At 46.2% G+C, this 27,828-nt stretch overlaps 1 protein-coding gene across 3 annotated transcripts in view; it reads right to left on the reverse strand.

Moving 5' to 3' along the window:
* Positions 1–5,596: 5,596 nt before the first annotated feature.
* CNNM2 (cyclin and CBS domain divalent metal cation transport mediator 2) overlaps positions 5,597–27,828 on the reverse strand; it is a 102,572-nt gene continuing 80,340 nt past the window's right edge. Inside the window, exons 2-8 of one of the 3 annotated variants that reach the window (XM_052677261.1) lie at positions 25,313–25,456; positions 20,492–20,629; positions 18,198–18,367; positions 14,921–15,014; positions 12,484–12,549; positions 9,245–9,429; positions 5,597–7,450 (exon numbers count right to left, since the gene is read on the reverse strand). In XM_052677261.1, the coding sequence (XP_052533221.1) occupies positions 7,241–7,450; positions 9,245–9,429; positions 12,484–12,549; positions 14,921–15,014; positions 18,198–18,367; positions 20,492–20,629; positions 25,313–25,456 (1,007 nt within the window). In that variant the 3' untranslated portion in view covers positions 5,597–7,240. The remainder of the gene's footprint in view (positions 7,451–9,244; positions 9,430–12,483; positions 12,550–14,920; positions 15,015–18,197; positions 18,368–20,491; positions 20,630–25,312; positions 25,457–27,828) is intronic. The other 2 variants (XM_052677263.1, XM_052677262.1) reach the window with 2 other exon arrangements.

Below are 27,828 nucleotides of genomic sequence, written 5' to 3' on the forward strand. Positions count from 1 at the left end.
GTGCCTGGTGCATTATGGCACAGTGCTGGGCTGAGGGCTGGCTGGCACTGGGCAGCAGGTGGTGTGGGGGGCAGCAGGTGGGAAACAGCCCCAGCTGGAAGGGAATGCCAGAGCCAGCCCTGCATCCTTGCACTGAAGGCTGTGCTGGCATTTGCTATGTCTAATCATCATTTCTCCAAGTAGAGCCACTTGGATTCTTCAGGCTTTAGCTCGGCAGCTGGAGAGGGCATGAGGCTGTGAGCAGGGCGATGCGGGGAGCTCTGCACATTCCTTTTGCCTCTGTAGTCCCACAAATAGCCTGCTCCCAGCCCAGGGCTATTTCTGCCAGCGACAGGGAGATGTTGCAAGGCTGGAGCAATGGAAGGTATCAGGCCCCCATTCACTGGTGGGAAAGCAGAGGCAGAGCCTGCCAGGCTCCCTCATCCCACCCTTACAGGGCTCTGAATCACAGAACCCTGGGGTTAGAAAGGATCTTAAAGCCCACCCAGTCCCAGTCCCTGTTGTGAGCTGGGTGCCACCCACCAGTTCAGGTTGACCAGGGCCTCACCCAACCCAGCCTTGGGCACGTCCAGTGATGTAGCATCCACAGCTCTCTGGACACCAGAGCCAGAGCCTCACCTCCCTCTGAGTAATGAATTTCAGACAGCACACAACAGCCAATGCCAACATAATTGCCATCAGGAATGCCCAACAACCAACAGAGGCTGTCTATCAGTCCCTGTGCCATGCCCAGGGGTCTCTCCACCCACAGGGCCAGGTGTGACGGCTCCACCAGCACCCACCTGTGGGACCCTCACTCCTCATGAGCTGCTCACAGTGACCCGGTCCTCGATGGTGGAGCCCCACAGCTGCTGCTCCAGAGAACGCATTCACAGATGCTGGGTGCATCCTGGGTGCTGCCAGCACTGCCTCAGACAGTCAGACTGCAATGCAGGAGAAAAGCTGGACTCTCACAGTCAGTAAAACCCTTTTCCTGCTTACTTCCAGGCAGTGCTTGACAGTGATGCAGCCAGGCCCTTCCTGCACCAGGACTGGGCAGGCAAACCAATTCCCATTCCCCAGCCTCTTGTGCCCCCCCCTCCCCAGGCTCTCCTGCCCCATTCCTCTCCCCGACGCTCTTACTCTGGCCACTCCAAGACCCTGCACAACACACAGTGGGAATGAGGTAGGGCCAAGCAGATGGAGTTCCTACTTCCCAAAAAACAAATGGGATATATGGCAAGCATGTTGTAAATAAAGGACTTTTATTAGAGAAAGAAAAAGGCCATCAGCCTTGAGGCACCGCTGCCTTTGCCAGCCCCGGGCTGCAGAATGGACGGCCCCCAGACCCCAGTGCAAAGAACACAAGCAGGCCCTACTTGATCTGGCCTCTCCATCGCTCCTGACAACTGCTGAGGAGTTCAAGGCTGCCCAGTGCCAACAGCAATTCCTGATCAGCGGAGATCTGGGGCCGGGGTCACCACCATCAGCCCCACCACCCACCACCACGTGCCAGCAGCCGGCCCTTTGGAAGGGGGGGAAGAGCGGAGAAGGGAAAAATGCATAAACTGGAATGTCCAACAGAAAAAAAATCATCATTTATCTAGAAGAACAGAAATAAACAAAACGCTTTCAAACAAAATCACAAAATATACAAATAAATCAGGTACAAAATAAATAGGAAAGATTGGAAATCTACAACAAAATTAGAATAATTATAAAATTCACTTGTATGACAATCAGTATATGAAACGTATACACTTCATCCATGATTTCAGTTGTGCTTACTCAGGTTTATGTACACACATGGAAATACTGTAGTCAGAACACTACAACTCCGGAGACCCGACACAATGTACAATATGATACAATCAGCAAAGACCACGTGCGACGGGCAGTGGGACGTGGGAGGGAGCAGGGAAGCGCTGGGCTCAGCCACCCCGAGCACGGGCTGCAGGGCCGGCGTGGGCACAAAGCTCTGCTGGGAGAACAGCCGGAGGGTTTGTGCCGTGCTCCCGAATGCAGGAGGAAGGTTTGGTTTCAGAGCCCAGCGGCTGCAGAGAAGCAGCTCACTGTGGGTTCCCGGTGACACAGGAAGGTGCCCTCAAGTACTCGAGTTTTTGGATTCAATCTGTTTGGCATTCAGGTGCGAAGCAAGCTGCTCTGCTGAATGCGCACGGACAGAGCACAAACACCGGGCAAAGGGATCCAGGCCTGGCTGCAGCGCAGTCACCAGGAGCCCCGCCGTACTCCATCACTGATCTTTGGACAAAACCCGAAGGCATTCTTTCAGTATTGGCACTTCCAACTAAAGGCTGCCCCCAGCCTCAGCCCAAGCCCGGGCCCACCTGGGGGAAAGACTAAAGGAGAAGTGCTCAGGAACTGAGCTTTGGAGGACTCCATTATTGGTCCTACCTGAAGGAAACCAGGGCCCGAAGGAAAACCTCAGGAAAGGTTTTCACAAAATTTTTCAACTGCAGCCAGAAAAGCAGCAGCTCGAGTACCTTATCTGCAAAATCCCTATGGTCTGACATGAGGATTACAAGAGGACACTGTCACTTTGGTAGAGTTTGATGCTACTGACCCAAGAAAACTTTTCTCCATCACCTGCGCCCAGGCCTGCTCTGGGGAACACGCCCAGGGCCCATATCCAGCTCCTAACACAACAGCAGCTACACAAATCCAACCTGAGAAGCTCAACCGTACCACTGTGGATCTGCAGCAGGCAGCTGCGTGCCCTCGCCTGGGTACAGCCCTGCAGCCACGAAATTAAAACAGAAGAACAAGAGGACAAGCTCCAGGACAAGAGCAGAACACCAAGAAGGACTGTGTCCCCCTGTGCTGGTGCTGTCTCAGGGATCACAGTGCAGGGCCCTGCAGCTGATGGACCAAGGACACCAGGGAGCAGGGGGGGGTCAGCCTCCCAGCCCACAGCGCGGGGCTCTGCCTGTCAGGTCAGGATGAAGGCCTCTCCCTTTTCAACGCCATGCAATGATGCCTGGTTTCCACTCCCATTTGTTAAGTTCAGTTCAACAACAATCAACCCTCAGTATCCAAGGACCAGGCACTTCTTTGGCACTCTCTCTTTCACTACAGATCGCTCCCCACCCGCCAGCCCCAGCTTCCTACTGGCATTGGATAACGCAGCAACTGGTACATAGGCACTGGTTTTAAAACCACAGACGTGTATTAGACAGCATATCAAATACGGTACATCTTTCATGTGGGAACGATCTGTACAGTCTGTTTCAGCACAAGGAAGATGCACGTCCCAAGCGGTCCTGGAGGTGGCAGCTGTGCTGTCCTTAGGGCAGGGTACTTACACGGGATGTCCGTCGGGGGGCAACCCCTCACAAAGCCGCCTCTGGTTTCCTTTCCTCTGAGCTGAACTGAGCCAGAGTCCCACCAGTGCCAACCTCATCTCTGGAACTGGGCCTGCAGCTGGGGAGCAGCACAGGGCGATGTGTCCGTGGGTGTCACGGGCAGCTGAGCTTCCTGCAGGTGCCTGCTCCACCCGCACAAAAAGGCACTTAAAGAAAAGAAGAATAAAAAATGATAATAACCCTGCGGTGAGAAAAGGGGAGTAAGTGTAGGAGAGAGGGGGGACAGACTGTGGAGCACAGCGCTGAAGGAGTGGCCCAGCACAAGGCCCGCAGGTCTCAGCCCCAGGCAGGGTCTGTCAGCCCAGAGCCGCCATGCATGCGTGTCAGGGCACAGGGAGCACGAGGGGCAGCAGGAACACAGCTGAGGTACAGCTGGAGCAAGGGAGGGAAGCGCGGGGAGGACCGGTGCTGCTGGGGGCATCACTAGGGCACGGCCTGCCCAACCCCTGCGCTCTCAGCCCTGGGAAACCTCGTCCTGAGCCCTGGGGATAACGGACAAGCTGGGGTCTGAACGAGGGGACAAACCAGAGCTCCGTGAGCTGCAGAGGCCGAGGAGTCTCGCTGCGCCCACCTGAGCCCCTCTGCGCTCAGCCACGTGCTTTGTAAGATCTCCACGTCACCAGAGGCAGTCTCGTTTGGAGAACGATTCTCATTGGAAAGCAAGAACATTCCTTCACTCTTTACAAAGATTTGGCAATACACAGAATTTAAAAAAAAAAATCATAATTACAACAGATTCAGGTTCATTTCTTTAAAGGAAATTCAACCAACAGGAGTGTAAAAGTTATAATTCACAGTTGTGCATTTAAGATATTAGTGTTTAAAATGTCACTTCAAAGAACTCTTTGTGCAAAATTGTATTGACAGTAGAAACCATGGCGAGATGCCCTCCGGCCCCCAGGCTGCCACCCGCCCCACGACGGACACGGTGAGCTCAGTGGCAGCAGAGCTGACACGGGAAGATGCAGTATCCTTTCTGCAAGCCAAAGCCTTGCCAAGGTCTGAGGTCAAGCCCAACGATTCCCAAAGCCACCACCAGTGCCCCATGGCACCGCGCTGACCCATAGCTCCACCACGCACACACGCGGCACAGGGGCGCAGGTCACGGCATCTGAGCCCACCTGAACGAAGAAGCAGTGAGCCAGGATAACCAGAGCCAGTGCTGGCACGGAGCCACAGCATTTCCATCGCGGCGCAAAGAGCCATCTGAGATGAACAGGGCTCCTCTGCTTGTGCTGGCTCCTAGCACAGGGCTGGGAACCCCTTGCCTTTGTGAAACAGTAAGACTGCAAACTCCCTGAGAACAGGGAGATAGGATTCCTTCCCCTCCGCCGAGAGGACCGTGCCTCGCGCTTTGAGCTAATTTGAAGTAGCAGCTCCCAGCCCCTCCGGGTCAGGTACATATTTTCCATATGAAACACATCTACAATCAAATATTTTTCTGGAAATTATTTCACTTTCCATTATCAGATCTGTACACATGATGAAAAAGTCACACAAAAAAAAATGGCCTGGAAATTTGTGAACAGTGCAGCATGGGCAGAAGCAGGAGGTATTTGCTTTGGGATTACAAGGCTTTGGTTGGAAAATTTGGCTTTTTTTTTTTTTTTTTTTTCTTTTTTTAATGGAAAGAGACACTCAAACAAATCCGTAACCTGCCATAAGAAGCAGAAGTCATATCCGATGGGCAGCCTCCACTTGAGCCTCCCCTCCTTTGGCAGGTTTTACAAAACAGATACTGCATCTCAAGTTCACTGCCGTGTTGGTCACATCCAACAGACCTTTACATTCAGTAACACTTACAGGAAGAGCAGCACAGCGAGGGGCGCGCTGTGCCAAGGCAAACACCGTCACATCTCAACACTCGGCTTTGGGAGGAAGTTGCAACGCTGGCAACTCTTGGTGCAGCGTGGGGCGCCTCGGAGGGGTGGCTTTTAGACAGGACCCAGAACATGCTAATGCAAAGCTGATAAAGGAGTTAAGCCTCGGGGCCCTGCTTTGCGTCCCCAAGCCTGCTCCAGAGCTGCACACCCGGTTTCCTGCAGGGAGTTACTGCAGCAGTGCTTCCTGCCAACATTTACCAAGGCAGACCGCAGGCACTGAAGGTGAGTGCCCCCCTTACCCAGGCAGGCACAGAGCTCTGGCAGCTGCTTCTGGGGCTTCCCTGGGGGTCAGGGGAGACCATCTGGGTGTAAAGAAAGGAAAGGAGATGCTACATAATCAGGGGCCACGGGTCTTGGAACAGAGAAATCACAATGCCTCGTTTATTGATCTCTGCTTGCATTAATACTGAGGGCAACATTCACATTCTGTTTGAGACGGCACTGGAAGGGGAGAGGGTAAGGAGGGGGAAACATTTTTGTTTTTGTTTTCATTTGAGGACTTAAACTTCATTCGTGGGACTGGGGAACATGCAATGCACAACTGCCACGGGTGCCCCTCGCTGCACCAAGGCTGCATTCAGGCTTTGGGTTGGAGTACCTGGCACCTGCTGCCCCACAATGGTGGCACCTGGGCGGGAGGCTCTCTGCTCTGCTACCATGGTCATCCCTACAATGGCTGTTAAGAGCAGCCAGAGAGAAGGAAACGCACCGAAATCACTCAATGGAAGGAAAATATGGCTGTGAACAGCCTGGGAATGAACCTCTCTGAATCCCTGAAGTGCAATACACTCACGTCTGGAAAGTTTCCGTCAGTTCCTGGAGAGGACGGGATGGTCCCAACTCCTCAGCAGAGCTGTCCTTGCACTGGCAGAGGTTTTCTGTCACCTGGAGGATGTACTTTGGGCATAACTGTAGCAGCATCTTTTGTGTTAACACTGGAGATTTAAGGGAAGGAAAAGGACTGCTGTACTCTGTTACTAACAAGCACTGCAATCTGCCCCGGCTGAGGTAACGGTGTACAGACCACTACAGCACGTGGGTGCTTTAAAGTGTGTTGGTTTTGGGTGCACACATTACTTCACCAAGCAATTGTCAGGAAAGTCAACAGAAAACCACCCAGAGACTTTGGTATTGAAAATTACACCCGGCCTTCATCTCACAAGACCACAGCTTTGCTAATTAAGTCCTTCCCCCCAGAATCATCTTAAACATACACAGAGTTTTTGGAGGTCACAAAACTGTAGAGTGTAACAACGCGTTTGCCTGTATTACAAATAAACCTTCTGAAATTTGAGAGATCATTAAATATTAAAATAAGCACTCCTTCCCTGAAACTGAACTGGGAGAATGCAACAATACTCATCCCGTGACCCTCCAGGAGGCTAAAACCAGAGGTTCCTTGAAGCTTGCTCACTCATTCTTAGGACACAAATACAAACGAGTACCAGTTACTGACTTCTTCGACATGGCAACAAAAAGGAACAGAGAGAGGTGAAAAGAGGCCTAAGGACCTCGGAGCCAGTTCACAAAACCACGACAGAGCCTAGTTGAGGTTGAGGAGGGACAGAAACAATTTAAAACTCTGCAAAATACTCTTCAAAAACATGATCTCTCTTGAAAAAATAACCGGAGCAGTTTTTAAACTTCTCCATATGTGTCTGAGGAGGAAAAACCCAACAAGGATCAAAAATACAGATAAAAAATAAACATGATTCTACTTTGCAAGAAGTATTATCATTGTTCTCAAGGGTGGCTCACCATTCCCAAAGTACGCTTGGGGCTTTAGTCTCTCTGTCTTGCTCTTTGCTCCTTTCTTCCTGTTTCTTCCTCTTCTTGCTCCCACAACGGACGCAAAAGTCTTTGGTCTCAGAACACTGGATGCAGCACAGTGTTGCAAGCACGTACTAACGGTGTCACACTCGGGGAGGAGACAGGAAGGAGCGAGGGCTGGTCCTGCTGAGGAGATGGGATGGGTGGGTCGTGGGGAGTCAGCTCCTAGATGGCTCCTTCACTGTGCATACTGTGGTTGGGCTTGTTGTGAGTCACACAGTTCTGTTCGTTCAGCAGGTTTGCTGTCTCGTCCGGCAAACCGTCATGCAGCTCCGTAAGAGTCAGTTCGATTTTAGTGTTTTCACTGTCCGAGGACTGAGGAGTTTTGTCCATCCGCGATGCCATCAGGGCATTTTGGTACTGCTGTCTCGAGATCTGCTCCGAGCACAGAAGGAAGGAACAGAAAGAGCCGGTCACGCTTGTGCATCTCTCACAGGATGCCCCAGGAAAACGAGGAACCCTCCCTTTCCAGATGGTCACACTTCAACTCCTGTTCACCCCGCATCGACTCCACTTCTATAACCATCCCTGCGCTTTGCAGGAGCACAGCGCCCCAGCTGCATGGCGACGCTTGCACAGGCAGGGTGGAAGCACAGGGCTGTGTGATTTACTCCTGGGCAAAGATTTTAAAATCAGACTTCAACTTCCTTCTAACCATGCACGCTTTTAGGGCCTAAGGTTCAGTGAAGTCTTTTTCCCAGCTTCATCGAGCTCTGGAGGGGCTTTATGAGTTCTCAAAGAGACAGAGGCACGAGCATTAGTGCTCTTGTCTAGGATAGCAAACTAGGCAGGAGCCATCCCATAAGTTCCTGGGGCCAGGCAGCGCGATGCACATGCACCAGCAGCCCCCTGTGCTACAACAGCACTGGATTATCTCAGCAGATGAAAGAAGCTGAGCAAGACTTTTAGAAAGCCTGAAGCTTTTGCTTCAACACAACAGAGAGACTGGAAATGGAGAGTGTCAGATGGACGCGTCACATCTCCAACAGCAAAATCCAAGCATGTGCAAGCAGGTCACAGCCCTGGCTTACAAGGCATTACTTGAATAAATGCCCATGTGACACAATGAAAACACACATTCTGAGTACTCTGTCCTATGTACAATGCAGGGTGATACAAAAAGAGGTCTGCAAGCCTGACTGCAGAGAAACCAGACAATGTAGTATTCTTTAGACTCAGTATGAACACGGTGAGAGCTGGAAAGACTTCATACAAACCAGCACAAGCTGAGCAGCTGCTTTGGAGTGAGAATCGCTTGCTTAGGAATAATTATTTACTGACCTAAACTGTGAAGCCCTGAACCACTGACTAGTACATTTACATTTGTCAAGTTCTAAACAAAAGTCAGTACTCTCTTCTTAAAATCTGGCTACCTGTGGATGTGAAACAATTGATTTAGCATTCCAGTATTTCTGTTCTATTGCCTAATTTCAATACTGAATTAACTTTGACAGAAGTTGAGCTCATGAGCAGCCTGAGTTTTATGCAAAGAAAACGTGAAAGTGCATTCAATTTCAGAAAAGCAACAAGGTCAGCTTCTGACCATGAGATGTCAGCTTCCCTGGACTCCCTGCTGGGCTGGAATTGCTGCCAGCATTGGCTCTTTCTCATCCCACAGGACTCGCACACGTTTCAGCGTGGGATGCACCATGCTGGGGGACAGAGCCACATGCACACAGCAACCCACTGGTAGTATGAGACATAATGCTAACACGTGAAGTTAGGAAAAATGTCCAAGACAACTCCAGGCAGAGGGATAAGTTCGAAACCAAGAGCGAGAACCCTGAGCTGAAATAAAAATCAAGAGTGAATGAAAACTGCAATTGACACAAAATGTTTCATCCTTTAGAAAAGGGTGCTGTCGGCTAGCGTAATGAGCCATTTCAGATGGCTCAAGGCCTCACGAGGACATGTCTTTCAGGACTAAAACAGAAGATATTCCCTATGATCTCTCCCCTTGAGACCTGATATCCAAAAACTTGTATGACCAATCTACTTACGGGCCTTAATGAGAAAAACAGTGAAGACACCAGATACTGAGAACAAGTAATTTAAAGCAATTTCAAAATGGCTGTTTTCATAACCCTATTTGCTTAGAGGGCTACAGAGCAATCCACAGGAAACTCCCTCCCCAGGCTCTCCAGCCCACAGGCCCAGCTTTTTTCCTACCTTGACAAACTGGATGTCTGTGAGTGCTTTCACTGAGTAGTCAGGAACGTACACTTGCAGGAAGGATGCATTCAGCTGGTTGTTGCTGCTCCCTAACGTTGGCGTCACCGCATCGATGCGATCACTTCGGTTTAAAGAGTCTGAGTGATTCAAGCCGCAGGGTCGAGGTGGAGACTTGTTTTCAGCTGGGAAACAGGCAAGAGCAAGAAGCTTCTTACATCAAGGAGAAAATATTCAAAGTCGCCAGTTTCAAAGGGCCACAAGAAATTGCAGCGTGAAACAGAAGATCAACAAAGACTTAGTCTACTCGTAACTGACATGCAGCTAAATAAAATGGTCCAGAAAAAGAGCACATTTTGAATCCAGAGCTGGTGGCAGACATCACTGAGTACGACTCAAAGAAACCTGGTTCTGTCTGTGCTACAACAGACGTGCCCTGCGCACACCTGCTCACAGTGCTTCCGCTGATGAGCGGTGACCTTCTGAGAAAGGCAACTTCCCTCAGCTTCCTTACAGGAGCTCTCTGTAGTCCAACTATGCTTAATAGATTTTTTTTTTTCTTAACCATGTATGGTTGTAACTCTCTATCAGACTATTCATAGACACTGCAGGCTTTCACTTGAAAACCTCCCAGCTACCCCTTAGGAGTACGACTGGCCACAGGCATTTTGCATCCTCAGCTTCCACCTATACAGGGACCCAGATGTCAGGGGACATGCAGAAATAAAAAGAGATCTCAAGCCCTTCTGCAGACAGGCTTCTCCTCGTGTGCACTGACAGTGCACAGCAGTAGAACTCTTTGGGACTGGTGAACTGGGCAGCTAAATTTTAGCCCTTCGGCCCAAGCACTAATTGACACCATCTGTACCACTCCCCCTGTGGTCCCCATTCTCAGCTGAAAGATTACTTTCCAATCACCTGAAGATACAAAGCCTCTTCAGCATTTCAGCAGCAGTATCGTAAGTTTTTCACTTTCACCAATTTTTTGACCTACAGAATGGTATTAAAAAAATGAAAAGCTAACTGAAATTCAACCCTGCCACTGTATCACTGTAAACATCTCTCCTTGACAAACAGATGCAGCTTGCTCTACATCTCTACATCTAGCCTTCCCTAAACGGAGCCCTTCAGACACTTCCAGATGCATGGCAGAATCATCCTGCGTTGTCTTTTGTAGTTGTTGTTTTATCATTATTTTTCACTTGAAAACCTCTGATGTCTTCTTTCCTTCCATTTAAGAAAAGGCAATGGAAAAATACAGGTTGTGATGACTTGGCAAATTGTCTGCAGTCCCTATGGTAACAACAAGGAGAGGCTCAGAGGGAAGCACTCAGAGCCCCGCATGGTTTCCCTCCATACCCACCCACCATCTCAAAAGCCACAGCGGGCTGTGCCCAGGTGTCCTGTGGTGTGTTACTGATAGAAAGGAGGAAGGACAGGCAGTTATGTGACAAAGCACATTCAGGAAAAGGACAAGAAGACAGAACAAAGCACGACTACTGAAAATCTGAGAGTAAGGACATTGCTCTTGGAATCATGTACAAGATGGGAAGGGAAAAGTTACTAAAGAAGGGGGGCTACAAGAAGAGCAGATGGCAGAAGGCACAGCACACAGGTCTGTGGTTGCTGAGCAGTGCCCAGCACATACCTGCACAGATCTTTCCCACCCAGGTTCTCCTCACCTTTAAGTACTGAAGATGAAGGGCACAAACCACAAGACAAACGTCCATACAAGCACTTTGTGAACCTCACAGCGTGTGGTTCAACGAGAGGAACCTTTTTAGAAGGAACCACCAAAAGGTGTTGGGTTCAACAGAACCGGAACTGCAGTCACAGTGACCAGACTCACCACATCGGTTCCTTTCAAAAGAGGTTCTTTCCATTTGTATTTTCCATCATCAATTTGATTTTTTTATTTATTTCTGTTGTTGTTGGAGGAAAAAAAGCTAGGAAAATATGCTTGGCATTTTCATTGGAAACAACTTGTATGTGCAAGGTGTATGCTTACTTATAGAACAGAAACAGAACGAAAAGAAAAAAGAAAAAAAAAAGAAGGAAGACCTGGCAAAATTAAAGAACTAAGCTAAAAAAAAGAAAAAGATAATCAAAGCCACTGAGCTTAAGAGAAAGCCACCAAGTACTTTAATTAAAGAAAGATTATATTTCTCCCTGCTTCTTTCAAGTTTAGCAGCAGGAAACTTTAAAAGAGCAGGGAAAAATCCCCTGCAGGGCAACCACCCATAGTTTATTTGGAGTGTGCGTGAGCTTAATTTAGGGTCTGACAGTGAGATACATTTTCAAAGCTGAAAAAAGAAGAGAAAATACAGGAAGCAGATAGTGGAAATTTATGAAATGTCTGACATGTACTGATGGTTAGAAGTTTCACTTAAACATCCCTACCATATCATGACATTCAATAGCATTAAATATATCGATCCTTTTAGGTCCAGGGAAACATCATTGCATCAGCCCATGTTTTAGGATTCCGCCATCCCTACATACTTTCCTGATGAGTTTCCATCTTTCTCAACTACTCTGTGCATGCGGTGTCTGCAAAGCTCAGTTCCCAAGTTTTCAACCACATCTCAGAGCTCGTTTTGACCCAATTTGTTCTCTCCTCGGTCTCTGCTCTCCAAAGGGATTTCTGTGTCAGTCAACTTGGTCATCCATCAAGGAAAACCAAAGACCCCGCAGGAGCTCCCACAGCCTTCTTGCACATTCCATTGCAAATCCACCCACTCAGTACATTATCACAGCATTAATCTCATTGAAAGAAAATCCAAAGTTTTTGAGCATTGGAAATGGCCAAGGAGTATTCAAACCATAGAATTTACCCAGAAGAGGATATAAGGATTCTTTTGTATAAGTTCTCCTTTTAAGGCAGTCCAGCAGCACACATTCCCCTCTGCATTTTCTTCAGGAAATTTTTCAGTTCTTAAACCTCAGTTTGGGGGAGAAGATCGTTTAACAGATCTCCCACCAGTTCACATAACAGATATCAGAACACATTAACAAAAACATTTTCTTAAATGTGTCTTTAGTTCTTCCCATTTGGACGACTCCGTCACGTCGCTGCCAGTTATCACACACAGAAGTTCAGATACCTACCTGTGAGGCATAATTCTGTGCTGGACTTCTCCCTAACGAGCAAAGGGGTCAGATAAATACAGACTGCAGCTGACTTGTTATGGCATCAGGGCAGTCACAAGAATGGTGAAAATAGAAGCATGCGGATTTACCTGGAGAACCTGCTGCTAACAACTCTGTTCTGCTGACAACAAAGGTACGAGACAGGGACAAGGGAACTAGAAGAGGGAGAGAAAAAGGATGAGATCACGACCAGAAGGGTGGCAGCTATCCACACTCGACAGGGGAGGGAGCCAGTTCATACACTGAAGAACTAAAACCAGAAGTGCAAATCAACTGTGGAAAGTAAAGGGTTAAAAACCAAACCAAAACAAATCAAAAAAGACAATTTAACAATTTTAGGAATGAACCAAAGAACAAGACTGTGGAACTACAGTGAGACAATTTTCACTTGCTAATTTGAATGGTCATAGAATGATCCATCAGGGTACACTCATTTTTAAAACAGTTCAAAAGGAGCAGTGGTGCCCACTCCAGCCTGGAAGGCAAAGAGGTAAAAGAAGCCAGAAAGCTTTCATGGGTGCAGTTCCTTATGAGAATAAAACAAAAATAGAAATGAAACCAAAAGACACTTTGCAGTTCAAGTTTTCAGTAAAATGTCAAGCACGGCTGTGATTCTCCAAGCTCACCCCTACCAGAATGGGTTTGGTGCTGATAATTATCAGTCTCCAGCTGTCAGTAATAAAAGTGCCACTGTTTTGTTGTTGGGTTTTTGAAAACATCCTTTAAACTCCTGTTATTGGCTGCGTTTCCAGATGGAGAGCAGGTATGTAACATCTCACCAGGAGACAGGGAAGGACAGAAGCTTTCCCTTGTTTGTAAAGGCTTTCACATATACTCAAAGCAACAAGAATTACTTTTATTTTTACAAGCTCAACCTAACAGAAATCTCACGATGCTGCAACTTCTCTAAAACCTGGGGAAAAAAACAGCAAAAAGGAGGGTTTGCTACTGGCACAACCAGCTGAAGGTAAAAGAATTCAAGGTTGGTCAAGTTTAATCTAAAATAGTGTGTGTGCTTAAGTTTGACACAACAAATCCGAGAGGGATTCCAGGGCAGAGGCAGGACAGGGGAGATCATTTGATCTCACAGGACTTGGGGCAACTGGTGTGGTTGTGGAGTTAGCAACACGGGAAAAACAGAAACATGAGAACATTCAAACTGAACAATGCTGGCAAAACAGAGATGCCACAAATCACTTCCAAGTGCAGCTCTGATGGGACAGAAGTGATCATGCCTGATCCAGCTCTGTCTGGCCCACAGTGCAAAAGCTAAGCTTCAACACTGAAGGAACAGCAAGGGTATGACACATGTGTACACATTACATATGATTCATCACAAACACTGCTGTTACTGCACAGATAAAATCCTCTCTATGTCTGCATGCTTCCAAATTTGTCAAGCCCCAGAAGGTATAAGCAAGATTGATTAAAGTGCATATATTTAAGGAAGAATTACTCCTTCCTGAGCTCCTAACAAAGAGCCAGTGCAAGACTCATACAATGGCAACGCAGAGCTCAGACTCCATAGGAACTGCTGATGGCTGTGCCGTTTAGTGTGGCTATAGCCATAAGTTACAAAACAAATTTCATTCCAAAGCCATTCACTAGTGTACATCTACATACATACACATACATGTAGAGTTTCCATTAACTTAGTACTAAAACGAGCTGCCTCCCAAGTGAACAACAACCTGTGGTGCCTCTATGCAGGAGGAGGTGATATCTGCATGAGAAGCCCCCCTGAAGGGATCGACTGAGTGCATGGCCACTGCCAGCACTAACACTCAGCTCTTCTACCAGGGCTGCAGATGCCAACCGACACCAAGACCTTTGTGATCTAAAAGGTGATGCTGCTGGCATAGAAATGCACACGCAGGCACCACAATGAGTGTGGTGGACAACAGGGCATCACCCACTGGGGCAGGGGAGCACACTCCTGGTTGATTGTAAGGCAAATCCCCGCCTTGTGTCTGTGAGATGCTGGGCTGTGCAGCCAGTATTTATGTGCTGCTCACATCTCAGCCTCTTCCTTTGCTGATCTCTCAGCTATATCTCTGCACAAGCTGACAGGCGCAACCTTTATATTCCTTGCTCCACTGCCCTCATTTCCCTCAGGATGGCTTTAGAAACAATGATTGGTAAAGCAAACCGTACACAAACTAGCAGGTTGTTCGTACTTTACACCACTAGATGTCCCTCTGCTACTAATTATTTATTCTTGCTAATTCAACGTTGTTCTACAATGAGAAATGAACCACAAAGCTCTCCTCCAGTGCCCACTACCTCCCTTGCTAAAGCCAACACATGCATGCTGCAGGAGCCCGCTGCTCGCTTGGCTGTCAGAGCCAGCACTGCCACCAGGTTGCTGTGCCAGCCATGGCGTGGTTCTGCTTGCAGGGTGGTATTGCTTCCATCAGTCCACACCACAGCGTGGGGGGATGCCCTGCATGCTCCCCTCCCACACACACTCCAGCGGACAGGCTTGTGCACAAGTGCATTCCAGAAGCAGAAGGTAAGAGGACATACCTGGTGATGCTGTGAGGGCCATCACCCCATAGTAGGAAAAAGCACCAGCTTCAAACTTCATCCCCTCCTTCCCAGCCTCCACTTCCACCTTCCCCTGTTAAGCAAAAGCAGAGAGAGCTGCAATTAAAAGGGACCATAAGTCCTGAGGCACAAGACCAGTCTTCAGCCCTAGCAGCTAGTCTTTCCTGATGTTGCTAAGTAGTGTCAAGGTTCCTGCAGTTTGTAACGATGTCTGAAAAGAGATAGACCCTGGGAGAAAAAACATACTTGTCCTGAGCAATTCTGGTCCTATGGTCCCTGTGGCAGCTAAGCCCCTGCAGGGGGAGCAGGGTCGCAGAGATGGTACTACTGACACGATCCGAGGGCTAACAGAAGCCTGCCCTCACCCAATATCACAAGAGGCTTGAAGGCATCTAGTCATTTGGGCTCTTGAGAAACCTACACATTTGAGGGCATGGCTCACATTCACATCAAGTCCCTTCTAACATGAATATGGGAAATGGAGATCAGTTGGAATTTGTTTTCACCGATAGGATTCCCACAGAATCAAGGCCCTTATTCCTGAAGCAGCAGTCTTGAGGCTATTTTGATTTTGTTGGTTTCTGACAGTTATACATATTCCAGCACCCTTAAATTAAGACTCTGCAAAAGAGCAGGATATTGTTTAGAAGAACCCTCAGTGCTTCCCAGGCTCAACCACCCTACCACATAATGTACCCATTTCTGATGCGGTCTGAACCCAACATTTAACAACAGATACTGATATCATACAAACAACTTTAGAAGAGAAAATACCATATCAAATGTAGCAGTAAACATCCCAGTTATTTTGCTATATAAATAGCAAGAAATAACTTGCTTCTTAGTGGGATCTGGTTTTCCCCTCCGTCCTTACTGGTACTGTACTGAGAATTACATTACCTAACTGCAGAAAGAAGCAAATCTCAGGCAGCTTTGAAGGTGAGCTACATGAAGACTGAGATTTTAGGCAAACAACATAATTACCTGCAATGCAATGGAAAGGACAGGTAGACTGCCCATGCTACATGTACCAAGTGAACTGACCATCAGATGGACACAAGTTAAAACAAGTCCAAAAGGTAGCTTTTATTTCTATGTTTTTACTGTACAAAAACAACTTATATTAATTAAACATGTGTTTAATTTTACAGCACTGCATCTGGACAGAAAAACATGGGAAAAAAGTCAGGCTGAGCATGACTTCATATCAAATCAGTTTTTCGAACTGTTCCAGATCAGAAAAAAAATTGCATATATCTCACAGGAAGAGAGTACTTAGTTCACAAACCCACTTTCTTGACATCAAAACCAATCACTTCATGTAGCCCCTTTTAAAATCAATTTCAGTCCCCAACACCAGTAATCAGCTACTTTTGGTCACACAAACAAAGGCTGGTTATAAAAAGGGCTCTCACTCTATTCATCACTGGTAGTTACCCACCAACCAAGGCCAGGTCTTGAAAACACATATGCAAGTAGGCTTTGATCTTCACATACAGTCAGCCTGGAGTTAGCACCCAAAGAACAAGGCAGTAGCTAGCAGTAAGAGCAGAGCTTCAGTTCCAGCTCTGCTGTCAGCACACACAGCACTTCCCAGCGGTGGCCACAGGAAGGCTGCACATGCTTGGTGTTGCCACAGCAGCTGGTGAGCCAGTAAGGATTCCCCATGTGTGCTATGAGATGTGCTCTGCTGCTTAACTGTACACATCTCTGGTTTCTGGGTTTGCACTGCTTAGTGCTCCAACAGGAATTCTGAAAGAACACAACGACAAAGGCATACAGAAAAGCTTCCCAGTAGCTAAGAGAAAAACTGTTGCAAAAAGGTGACTTTCCAACTGAAACAGAAAGTCTACAGAGATTAAACTAGCAAATTTAATACAAAAAATATGCATTTGCTTGAGTTCTGGCATGATTTACTGTGAAGGTACCCTCGATCTCTTCAGATCTCCTCGATCTCTCAAGACCAGATCATTAAAATAACAAAAGCACAGTACTGACCCACTGCTCCCTGCAGAACCAACACTTTCTATTTTTATAGTACCTACCTACCGCAAGGCTCCCTTTCCAAAAGCATTACAGACTTAGCACATGGTTTTTACTGAATACATATTGATTGAAGAATAGCTCAGAAAGAACTACTTGTTCTTTTGTATCGCACATGTCTTCCAGCTACAGTTTTGCAGCATTACCTCATGCAGGAGCACTATCTTGCTTCTGGAATATTTCAGATTGCAGTAATTCAGCACATAAGAAAGAGCAGTTAAAAAAACCCACAAATTCTTTTTTAAGAGAGAGATGCGTTGAATCAACACCATCATATTTCAGAGCTTTCTTTGTTGTTGATCATGTTTAACATCCCCACTCTTTTGCTGTTGTTAGAAGTAATGGAAAGGAAGACTTCAAGCCCTTCGCCACAATTTCAACTGCAGTGCTCGTCTGTATAACCAAAACTCATTTCAGTTATCTTCAAAGATAGCGTAAGCACCTTTCCAGCAAAATGCCTCTTAAAGGACTGTTACTGCTCGAACAGTGCTAGATGGGAGTTCAGTTTCTGTATCAAGCTTCATCCTGCTACTCAACATTCTTGGCAAGTAATGGACCCTAGGAGATGATGAGCACTGGAAGTGACCCTATAGTGAACAAACAGAAATCAGTCCTCCCCCCTCTGCGACATAAAACCCACCCAAAGGCAATGATCTCAGTACAGAGTGAGAGCTCAGGTGGTGAGGTGCCCAAGGTACCACAGAGCTATGGGAGGAGGCTGTGGGAGTTCAGCAGATGGCACAGTGGCCCCAAAGAAACCTGCATTTATCACAAAACCAAAGGTTTTGGACTTCACAATCGCACAGACAAAATGCTTTCTTCCCAAAATGTCAAAGTCCCCATTCCTCCTTTTGCAAATGGAAAAATCCACTGGTGGAAGCATCCTGGCCAAGCTCCTACTGACATGAGGCTTTTCATACCCCTATTCTACAAGCAATGCCTACTGCACACCAGGGTTCTTTTGCAATGTAACATCTAAAGCACAAATGACTTTCAGCAGATATCACAGCAGGTTTAACTGGGGCTAAAAGCAACTGAATGAGCTCTTCAAGTGTGGCAAGATCATAAAGGAGACAGAAGCAGTTCCCATGAGCAAAGCTCCAGTCCCATGCTTGAAAGACGACAAACTTCAACAAGTGAAAGAGACACCAAGAGTGATATGTCAGGAGATACACAATATTGCACACATCAAGAACATAATAACATTACTGACCTGTAAAATGAGAACAAAGTAGTCGACAGGCTTGTTTCGCTGGTAGAGGTAGTGTTCTGGGGCTTTCTTGTTCTTCTCATCGTATTTCAGCTCCTGGATGACATTGGGATGTTTTAGCAGCCTGAGAAGGATCTTCTCCGACATCTGGGATGGACCAAAGGCTTCTACTTCTATAACACAAGATACAACTAGGCATTACACTTTATACGCCTGGCAAGAAGTCAGCAGTACTCATTAATAAGCATTTGCCTATAAACGACACACAGATGCAGAGAGATCCATTATGGAATTGCACGCTTCCTGTCTTTTGAGACTGTTAAATTTGTAAGGGGAAAAGAACAAGAACACCCCAACTTTCATCAGTGAAGTATTAAAAAAACAAACAAACAAACAAACAACAACCACCAAAAGCCATGTCTTCATCTGAAAGGGAAAAGACACAGGAAGGCAGTCTTGCCCATGTGAGAGTGTAGTCACAGTTGAATGGGTTCACTGGAGAGTTGTAAATGGAAGAGCTTTACAGTTGGGGCACACAGAACATTTGGATGTAATTTTTCCTTCCTCTCAAGGTATTGAAGTTACTGTACTTATTGCACTTAAAAAAAAAAAAAAGTTTTTAAAAAATCACTGTTTGGGGCCTTGAAAGTTAGTCTAGATAGATGCTCTACATAATTCAAAGACACAATCTGAGCTGCCATGGTTCACACGGGAAGAGTTACTCAAAGTGATGCACAGTGCAAGTCAGTTCAAACCGTGTGGGATTAATACCTGACACAACAGAACACGTTCCCTACCCGCTTGCTCTCCAATCATCAGTATTGCCAGCAAGAGCTGCAAGAAGTGAAAAAGCTCATCCTTGTGTGAGAGTTAGGCCAGGGACGTCGAGATTTACACATGCAAATTGATAAGCATTCCTTATGCCTAATTTCAGAATAGGACCGTTAATGACCCAGCACCTCTCACCTTCTAGAGATACTACTCTCAGATTAGAGCAGATAAACCAAAACTGTAGCTTTTCATCTCATTTAGCAGTGTCACTTCGAAGCACTGTCAGTTTGAAGCCACACAATGCTCTGATCCACAAAACAAGCAGAGATGCAGCACTATAACACTATGTCTGTTGAGCAGGTGCTTAGGGAACTCCACCGAGTCTTGTACAACTACGTGAACAATGCTTTGCTTGCTGTTAAATCCACATCTTCCTGTAGAAATGTTTCCTCTCACCAAGGAGATGCTCACATGCACATGAGCTGCAGAAATCCAAGCCTTCTAAGGAATTACGGCCCCTCAGCTGAGATGCGATAACCGATCACACACCTTTAAGTCGCAGAGGCAAAACAAAGCACGAAGGCGGACTGAGAGCATCTAGCAGGCAGTTACTGTATCTTAGAGGAGGGGAAGTATTAATTTCCAGCTTGAGCTGGCCAACCGGAGACAGAACTTTATCACATTCAATCCACAAATGTATGTTGAATATAGAAGTGAAAGATGCACGTCTGAATGGCCTGCATATGAGAAGTCTTTATATGCCAAAGAGAGACAACATGAGCAATAGGAAGGTCTGCTTTCCACAAGCTCTCCTGTTAACAGGTCTCATCCCTGAGGTGAAGGGACCAACTTTATGATGGAAGGCAATGTCAGCATTCAAGCCCCTGGCCTCTCTGCCAGAAGGCCCATACAAGGGATAAAGCATCAAGGTGATCTGAGACGGAGACAACTGTCCTCTGAAACCTGAAGCCATCAATGGAGGTCACACAAGCCAGCAAGAAATCCGTTTTTAAATGTACAGTTCAACCGCCTGCACAGCCTGCATTAAGTGTGTTGAGAGTTTTTCACTTCAAGTCACAAGTCTCATGGAACAGGCTCATGCCGTCCTGCAAAAAGCCCAGCATCTTTTTCTGGATGAAGTGCCAGAGTGCAATTACAGTCAGCTGGCCAGCGGTATTGAGTCCTCTGCGGTTTGCTCCCTGAGCTCTTCCTAATGGGGTGCGCCTGCTAGTCGTTAATCTGACGGACTCTACACATGCAGTGCGGCACTTGGCATTCATCCTTACCTTTCAGACCAATTTAAAGTTACTGGTCCACCCCTGGTAAATGTCTCAGAGGGTTCATGCCGACACTGAACATAGGAGAGGAGAGAATTTAAAAAGAAAAACACAACAGTGGCATTATTTGTCACCCCACAATCCAGCCTCCCTTCCCGTCTGCACTGTCCCACCCACCTCACCGGCCTTTGCTGACCAACTGCCTCCGAGGCTCTGGCACGATTGTGAAAAAAGATAATCCACACTTGCCTGTTGCCAGGAAGCGGTGCATTGCCAGGAGGAGCTGCGGTGATATTTTAACCTTCATCTCGCTGTCTGTCTGCTTGAAGGCAGAGAAGTCCTGCTTCCTGTCTCGATGAGCTACTTTCTTTTTCGTCTTGTTATCAGCTGGGGAAGGGAGGGTGGGAAAAGAAAGGAAGGAAGCGATTTCTGTTAGAATGGGGTCCAACATGAACTGTGCTGGATGGAGCCAGCAGGGACAGCCATCCAGAGCAACTGTGCAGACAGACCCCTCTGTGGTACACATGCAAAGCCCTGCTTGCTGATACACCTTGAAAACTAGAAATAATCATGACCTGTGCTGCAGCTCAGATCCTGAAACCCACAGACTTTGTTATCTCAGTGGAAGAAAAGTATCTGCTTGCAAGCATCTAATTGCAGAGCAGTTCTGCATATAGCGCATACAGGGTGTTCATTTCTAGGCAGGCAGGAGAGGTCCAGCTCAGTGCTAACAACAGCAGCAGACATTGTGTTGAGGGGGATGGTTGGATGTTGTGTTGACAGATATGGTTTAGTGAGTACTATTGGTGGTTGGTGGATGGTAGGACTGGATGATCTTGTAGATCTTTTCCAACCTTAGTGATTCTGTGATTCCGTGAACAGGAAAGTGTTCAGCAAGAATATGTGACAACTATCTTCTACTCATATGCAGTAGCTTCCTGTAAGGATGCTGCTCCTACAGCCTACAGTGCTACGTTACAGAATGTTAGCAAGTCCAGAATCCTAGGGGCCAACAACGTAAAAGCACCACTGTCTAGGGGCTGTAACAGCCTGGGTATGCCTAAAGATCAGATTCCAGCTGCAGAACGCTCCGTTCTCCTGCCATAGCACACTGATGTACACACAACCAGTATCTGCAGATCTAGCCAGGCGAATCACCATTGTGCAAAGTATGTTGTTACAGTTTCACTGGATGTCACTGGAAGTATTTACTAGGGCAAACAATTTTTTGCCCTGTAGCTCTGTGGTTTACACGGAAAAGTGGTACAGAGTTTACAAGCACCTATATTTAACATCCCTGTTTTGAAAGCTCTTTGAAAATAGGAATATTAAGGTAAGATGGTGGTCTTCCCCTCTGAGCAACCTGTCTTGCTCTGAGCAGCCTGATTGAGCTGTAGATGCCCCTGTTCACTGCAGGGGAGTTGGACAAGATTATCTTTAAATGTTCCTTCCGACTCAAATGACTCTATAATCCTATGAAGTGCTAATCATTTGTAGAAGAGTCCTCGATTTTACTTGGGGCCAACCCTCTCTGATCTGTATGAATGCAAAACAGCAACATTCCAGTCACACTGAGGGGATGATGAAACTCATCTCCTGTTAGAAAGAGCTAAATAAGACATGACACCAGTCAAACATGGGTCACAGTGGTGAACTCCATGCCTCTCAGTAGATGCTGCACTCTGCACTGAGACCTCTTAGCCAGGGCCACAGGAGTGCAGCACACATTCCTGTGGTGCATCAAATGCTCCAATCTTCCAATACTAAGAGGCAAACACACAGCTGTTCACTGTGACACTGGCTGAGACATTTTCAGAGCCTACCTATACCACAACAGAAACCTCTTATCTCCACCCCATCACATTCCCAGTACAGCTGCACATTCAGAAGCACTCAATCCAAGCAGATGTTGATAGATCAAAGATATTTCACACTTTCTCTTGCTCCCACCGTTTCTGCAAACTTAAAGGTGCAGCAGAATGGAGCAATATGAAGTAATACCATGCATCCACTGGAAGCACGAAATTCAGCTGCAGAGCTTCAGCAGTGACAGCACCTTTCAACAAGAACCACAAAGCTGCAATTTGTTCTACCCTAACCCTGCCATTTTCATGGCAGCAGCAGAAAGGCACAGCTCCAGAACCCAAAGTCATTGCATCAAATTTCTAATTTCCATCAAAGCACAAAAAAGCATGTTTAAAATTTCAGAACAAAGGCATAATAACTGCCAGAATTCATCATAAGGTCTACTTTTAAGTAAACACACAGGACAGAGCAAATCAGTTCAAAGGCTTCAAGTTCTGAGAAGCTGGCTTGGTCTAATAATGAACAGTAGCAGAGTGCATGAATACTACAGGGGTTATTGGCACTGACACAGCAAAAATCAAGCCATTTTAATATAACAGGGGCAATAAGCCTCTTTCAGAAAGCCAAAAGCATGTTTCCAACGCTACACCAATTAGAATTTGTTACAGCCTACCAACACACTAAAATTGTTTGCCTCAGTATTCACTGGCAGTTTAGCTGCCCATATCTCTCACATCCCCAGACATCCAGGTGGGGTTCAGGAGAGAGAAATCCCTCCCAGTGTATGAGCAGAATAGATCCCAGACCACCTCATGAGGCTGAATGCATACAAGCTAATGGGACTGGACTACAGGTATCCCAAGGCCCTGAAGGAACTACTTGATGTGGTCGCCAAACCACTCTCCATCATATCTGAAAAGTTGTACCTGTCAGACAAAGTCCCTTGTGAATGGAAAATGGGTAACATCACACCGACTTTCAAGAAAGGGAGAAGGGAACACCCTGAGAGGAGTCCTGCAGAGAAGGAATTGGGGGTCCTGGTGGATGAAAAGCTGGACGAGAGCCAGCAGTGCACACTTGCAACCCAGAAGGCCAACTGTATTGTGGGCTGCATCAACAGAGGGGTAGGCAGCACGGAGAGAGAGAGGACTGTCCTCCTCTACTCTGTCCTTGTGAGACCCTAGCTGGGGTTCTGTGTCCAGTACAGGACACAGTACAGAAAGGAGGCAGAGCTATTGGATTGGGTCCAGAGGAGGGCCATGAAGATGACCACAGAGCTGAAGCACCTCTCCAAAAAAGGTGAGGGTGTTGGGCTTGTGTAGTGGGAGGGGAACTGACTTTTTACACGGTCTGATAGTGACAAGACAATGGGAAATGGCTTTAAACTAGAAGAGAGGGAAATTAGGTTAGATGATAGGAAGAAATTCTTTACTCGGTGTGGTGAGGTACTTGAACAGGTTGTCCAGAGACGCTGTGGATGCCCCATCCCTGGAGGCGTTCAAGGACAGGTTGGATGGGGCTCTGGGCAACCTGATTTAGTGCCCAGTGATCTAGCTGGCAACCTTACCCACAGCAGAGAGGTTGGAACGAGACGATCTTTAAGGTCTCCTGCAACATAAGCCATTCAATGATTCTATGATAACGAAACCAGAAGGTGATCTCAATGGTACATGGTAGGAGCTACCCCTCAAATTTTCCTGCATCCTCCAGGAAGCCTGAGAGGTTAAGTTTCCCTCCCAGTCTGGAATCAGGAATTTTCTATACAAAACCTTCCCAGGAAGGATGGTTTCAAACGAATTCACATTTACCACCTCTATCTGGTTAATCTAGGAAGTCTTCATACAGTACAATTAAATATCGATTTCCCTGTCCTCTAACATGCTATTAATGGTCTAAAACTTTTTCCCTTAAAAAACAACACAACATCTATACAGTTTCTATCTATCCAGTTTCTTTTAACAAACAAGAGAAAAAAAAGAGCAGTATTTTGGATTATTAAATACAATTTGAATTCACCTTGTAAGAGCATTATGTTGTTACTGATTAGCCCAGCAATTCATTTGTGAAGGTATGAAGAAGATCAGTACTAACTGGAGCTCTGTGATTTCCGTAGTAATTGGACTGTTCAATACAACATAAAACACAGCCATGATTTACAGAAATCTTTGTGCACATAAATACTGGTAAAATACTGACCAGCTATGGAAAGTAGTTCAGGCAACAGAAATCTATTAGGAAATGTAGAAGTCTGTCTATCCCACAGTGCAAAGTGCTGTTTTGGCTTTTGGGCCGGAGGGAAGATAGGAAAATGCTTGCATCGGCCTAAAAAAGATGCCATAGAAACATCCAGATCCTTCTCATGAGAAAAGGAAAAAAAAGCAAAGGGCAGCTGAAGAGCATTAACTATATATAAAATGACCATTTCTATTACAATAGAGTCTAGAGACATCCTTGTGCTACCCATGAATACGTAGTAAAAAATAGCATCTGCCAGCAAGCGATCAAAGTACAGATAAGACAGATGAAGAATGACAGAGAGGAAGTCCAATATGCACAGGCTAGATTGTGCAGATGGAAACAGACACTGTGGCAACTGGCCAAAAACCAGAGAAACTCTAAACTGGGAAAGAAGTCCAGATCCAGATCTCTCAAGTCTCGGGTAATGCTCAACCTGTACCATCATCTGCCATAATGTACACCAACACTAAGGAAGGAAGGAGCTGTACTGAGTGATTACAAGAGGAGTTATTTAGGACTTGCTGATTTGCAGCCCTGAAGCAGCCTTTCCATTGTCAGGCTCTCTCTGAGTGACTGAGATGGACTCCAAAGAGACTCCATTCCCCTTCCCTGAGGCGCAGATATCCACCTCCTGCCTTCTTTATAAACTATGGTGGGGACGCAGACTACAGGCCCTTGAGGGGGAGAGAGGTTAGGAGTAAACGTGGGAGGTCACAAGCACTGGAATAAAGAGGTTTAAACTAGGCAACCATGGTGGAGAACAGCTAACAGGAGAGACCAGGATGCTGCACATCTAGATCTTCTAGATGGAAGAGTCAAATAAATAAAGCTGTCCTGTTTCTGAATTCATACAGCTTAAAGGGGTGAAGTGCCCTTGCTGTGAAAATAAAAGTCATTTTGACCATCTGAGGGATCTGCAGATCATCTGACCATCAGCAAGTTAGCTGTAAGACACAGCTGCCGCTGGATGGTGTCTTCTCTCTTGTCTATTAAAAAAAAGAAAAAAGTGCAAATATTTCTACTCACTGTATAGATCTGTTTCATCCAGAATCTCTGACTTGATGATCTCTTCAATCACATCTTCTAAAGTGACAATTCCCAGGACTTCATAAAAAGGATCCCCTTCTCCTTCATTGTTTACTCTTTGTACTATAGCCAGGTGAGACTTGCCTGCAAGGAGACAGATCAGTAGTTTAGACATTTCAAAATTCCAAACAGATCAGAAATTGCTGCAAAATTACAGACAGACAGGTGTAAATAGAGAGATAGAAAAGTTGGAGTCACACCTCACTAATAAGATCCAAAATTTTGAGACGCACCAAATCATAATCTGGTGTCCCTGTGAGAAATACAGTCCTGCACCACATAGATCCACCCAGCACACAAAAGAATAGTAAAAATATCAGAAGTCTCTTCTAATTTCTTTTCCCAGAGACACTGTCACCCTATATTATTCTGTGGATGGTTGTTTCTCTTCTCATGTCCTGCAATGACTGAGGAAGGGCACAGAATCACAGAATGGTTTGGGTTGGAATGGATCTTTAAGATGCAGTTTCCAACCCCCTGATGTAGGCAGGGACACCCCTCATAGGACCAGGCTGCTCCAAGTCCCCATGCAGCCCGGCCCTGAACACCTCCCAAGGTGTGGCATTCAGAAGCTCTCTGGGCAACCTGTTTCAGCGCCTACCCATCCTCACAGTAAAGAATTTCTTCCTGATGCCTAGTCTATACCTATCCTCTTCCACTTTAAAGCCCTTTCCCCTCATCCTGTCCAGGTTAGGCTGGAGCCCTCTTTTGTAGGGAGCTCCTACAATAGCTCCACAATGGCCAAACCACAGAAGGACACAGATGGGGCAGAGCTGGGGAGAGGAGCTCAGCTGAATCCACAAGTTCTCTTCCACCTCCCTTCCCTCAAAACAATTTATTTAGACGTGCTCCATGCAGAAGGGGGCTTATTTATGAATTAATTAATCAAAATATTCAAAGCAACAGTGTCTGATTAACAAAGAGAAACGTTAGGATGAGATATACTAGTGCCCCTAAATATTCCTAAGCTGCGCATCATTCACAGTGTATTTGATAAATCCTAAGGACCTTTCTGCCACAGGAATAACAAAAGTACCACAACCCTTTGAGTTGCACCTACACCCCTTCCAGCTCCCCTAACTGCCACTGAGAGTCACTCTTCGTAAGGTGCACAAAAAGGCCTGCTGGTCTCTGCATTCAGAGGTTCTCCAAACACCAGCAGCATTCTGAGCACAAATACAGGTCTCACTGTGCCTTGTGAGCTGTTGGGAGGTAAGCAACACAGTCTCATGTTCTTCTTTGCTAGTCTCAAAAACGATGCTTATCTCCATCCATGGATGATAACCAAAATAGTTCAACTCTGCTTAGACCCCTTTATAGGCAACAATGTCTGCATGTTTCAAGATTCAGATTATTAGACTAACAAGCATTCAAACTATTCCAACCCAGACTTACTCATGCCTAAAGAATGAAAATATCCTGAGCAAATTAGACGAGGGAGGAAAACTTATCAACTACTGATATAAACATTGCATCAGGTCAAGTCAATTCACTTTGGTAAGTTTTTCACATCTGCTTTCCCAGGGACCCAACATAAGCAGTTAAAAACAAATTCTTGGTGAATGCTGTCTGTCGAAAGTTAAATTCTTTTGCTATTCCCAGCTTGTGATCATTTAAAAGGAATTTTCCAAAGCAGGGTCTAATATTAGACTCAAAATGAAGTTTCCATTCCACTTAGGCGATATTCTCACCAAAGTAACTACTGCATAATCTGATTGTCTTGGAGCTACTCGTTTAGATGCAGATGGACATACTTTAAATACCAACTCCACAGCACTGCTGAGTCTTATCTTGAAGAGACCTTATTCTACAGTGAATTAACAGAAAGATGACTTGTGATTTTAAGTACATTCATATTGTACTGAAAGTCTCTCACTGTGCCAGATTTTATTTCTTTGTATTCCTTACAAGACTTCCAGCTCTTTCTACTGCTCAATGAACAGTGTTTAAAAAAACAAAAACAAAAACAAAAAAAACACAAAACAACTTCATAAAAAGCTGGAAGATCTTCATGTTATTACCATTCCTCTTCTGCTGCAATATATTACTTCAGCTATAGAACAGAATCATAGAATGGTTTGGGTTGGAAGGGACCTCTAAGATCACCTAGTTCCAACCTCCATGCTACAGAAAGGATACCTCCCTCTAGAGCAGGTTGACCAAAGCCCCATTCAGCCTGGCCTTGAATGCTTCCAGGGAGGAGGCATTCACAACAACAATTATTTCTGTTCAATCTTCCAATGCTCAAGAACTGCAGCACCTAAATGTCACATAAACAAAAGACTGTAGCTGATTTCCTAGTGCCAGCTCACATAGTAGTATATTTGCTTTCAAGCCAAGACACAACTCCTTCAAGACTTGCATCTATCACAGACCAGAGCAGCTCATTCACACCTGCCCATTCAGATACTGGCTCCCAGTATCACCATTCTCCTCCACCAGTTAGCAATAAGACT

Source organism: Tympanuchus pallidicinctus, unplaced genomic scaffold (assembly GCF_026119805.1).
Source record: "Tympanuchus pallidicinctus isolate F22 unplaced genomic scaffold, pur_lepc_1.0 scaffold16, whole genome shotgun sequence".
Lineage (NCBI taxonomy): Eukaryota > Metazoa > Chordata > Aves > Galliformes > Phasianidae > Tympanuchus > Tympanuchus pallidicinctus.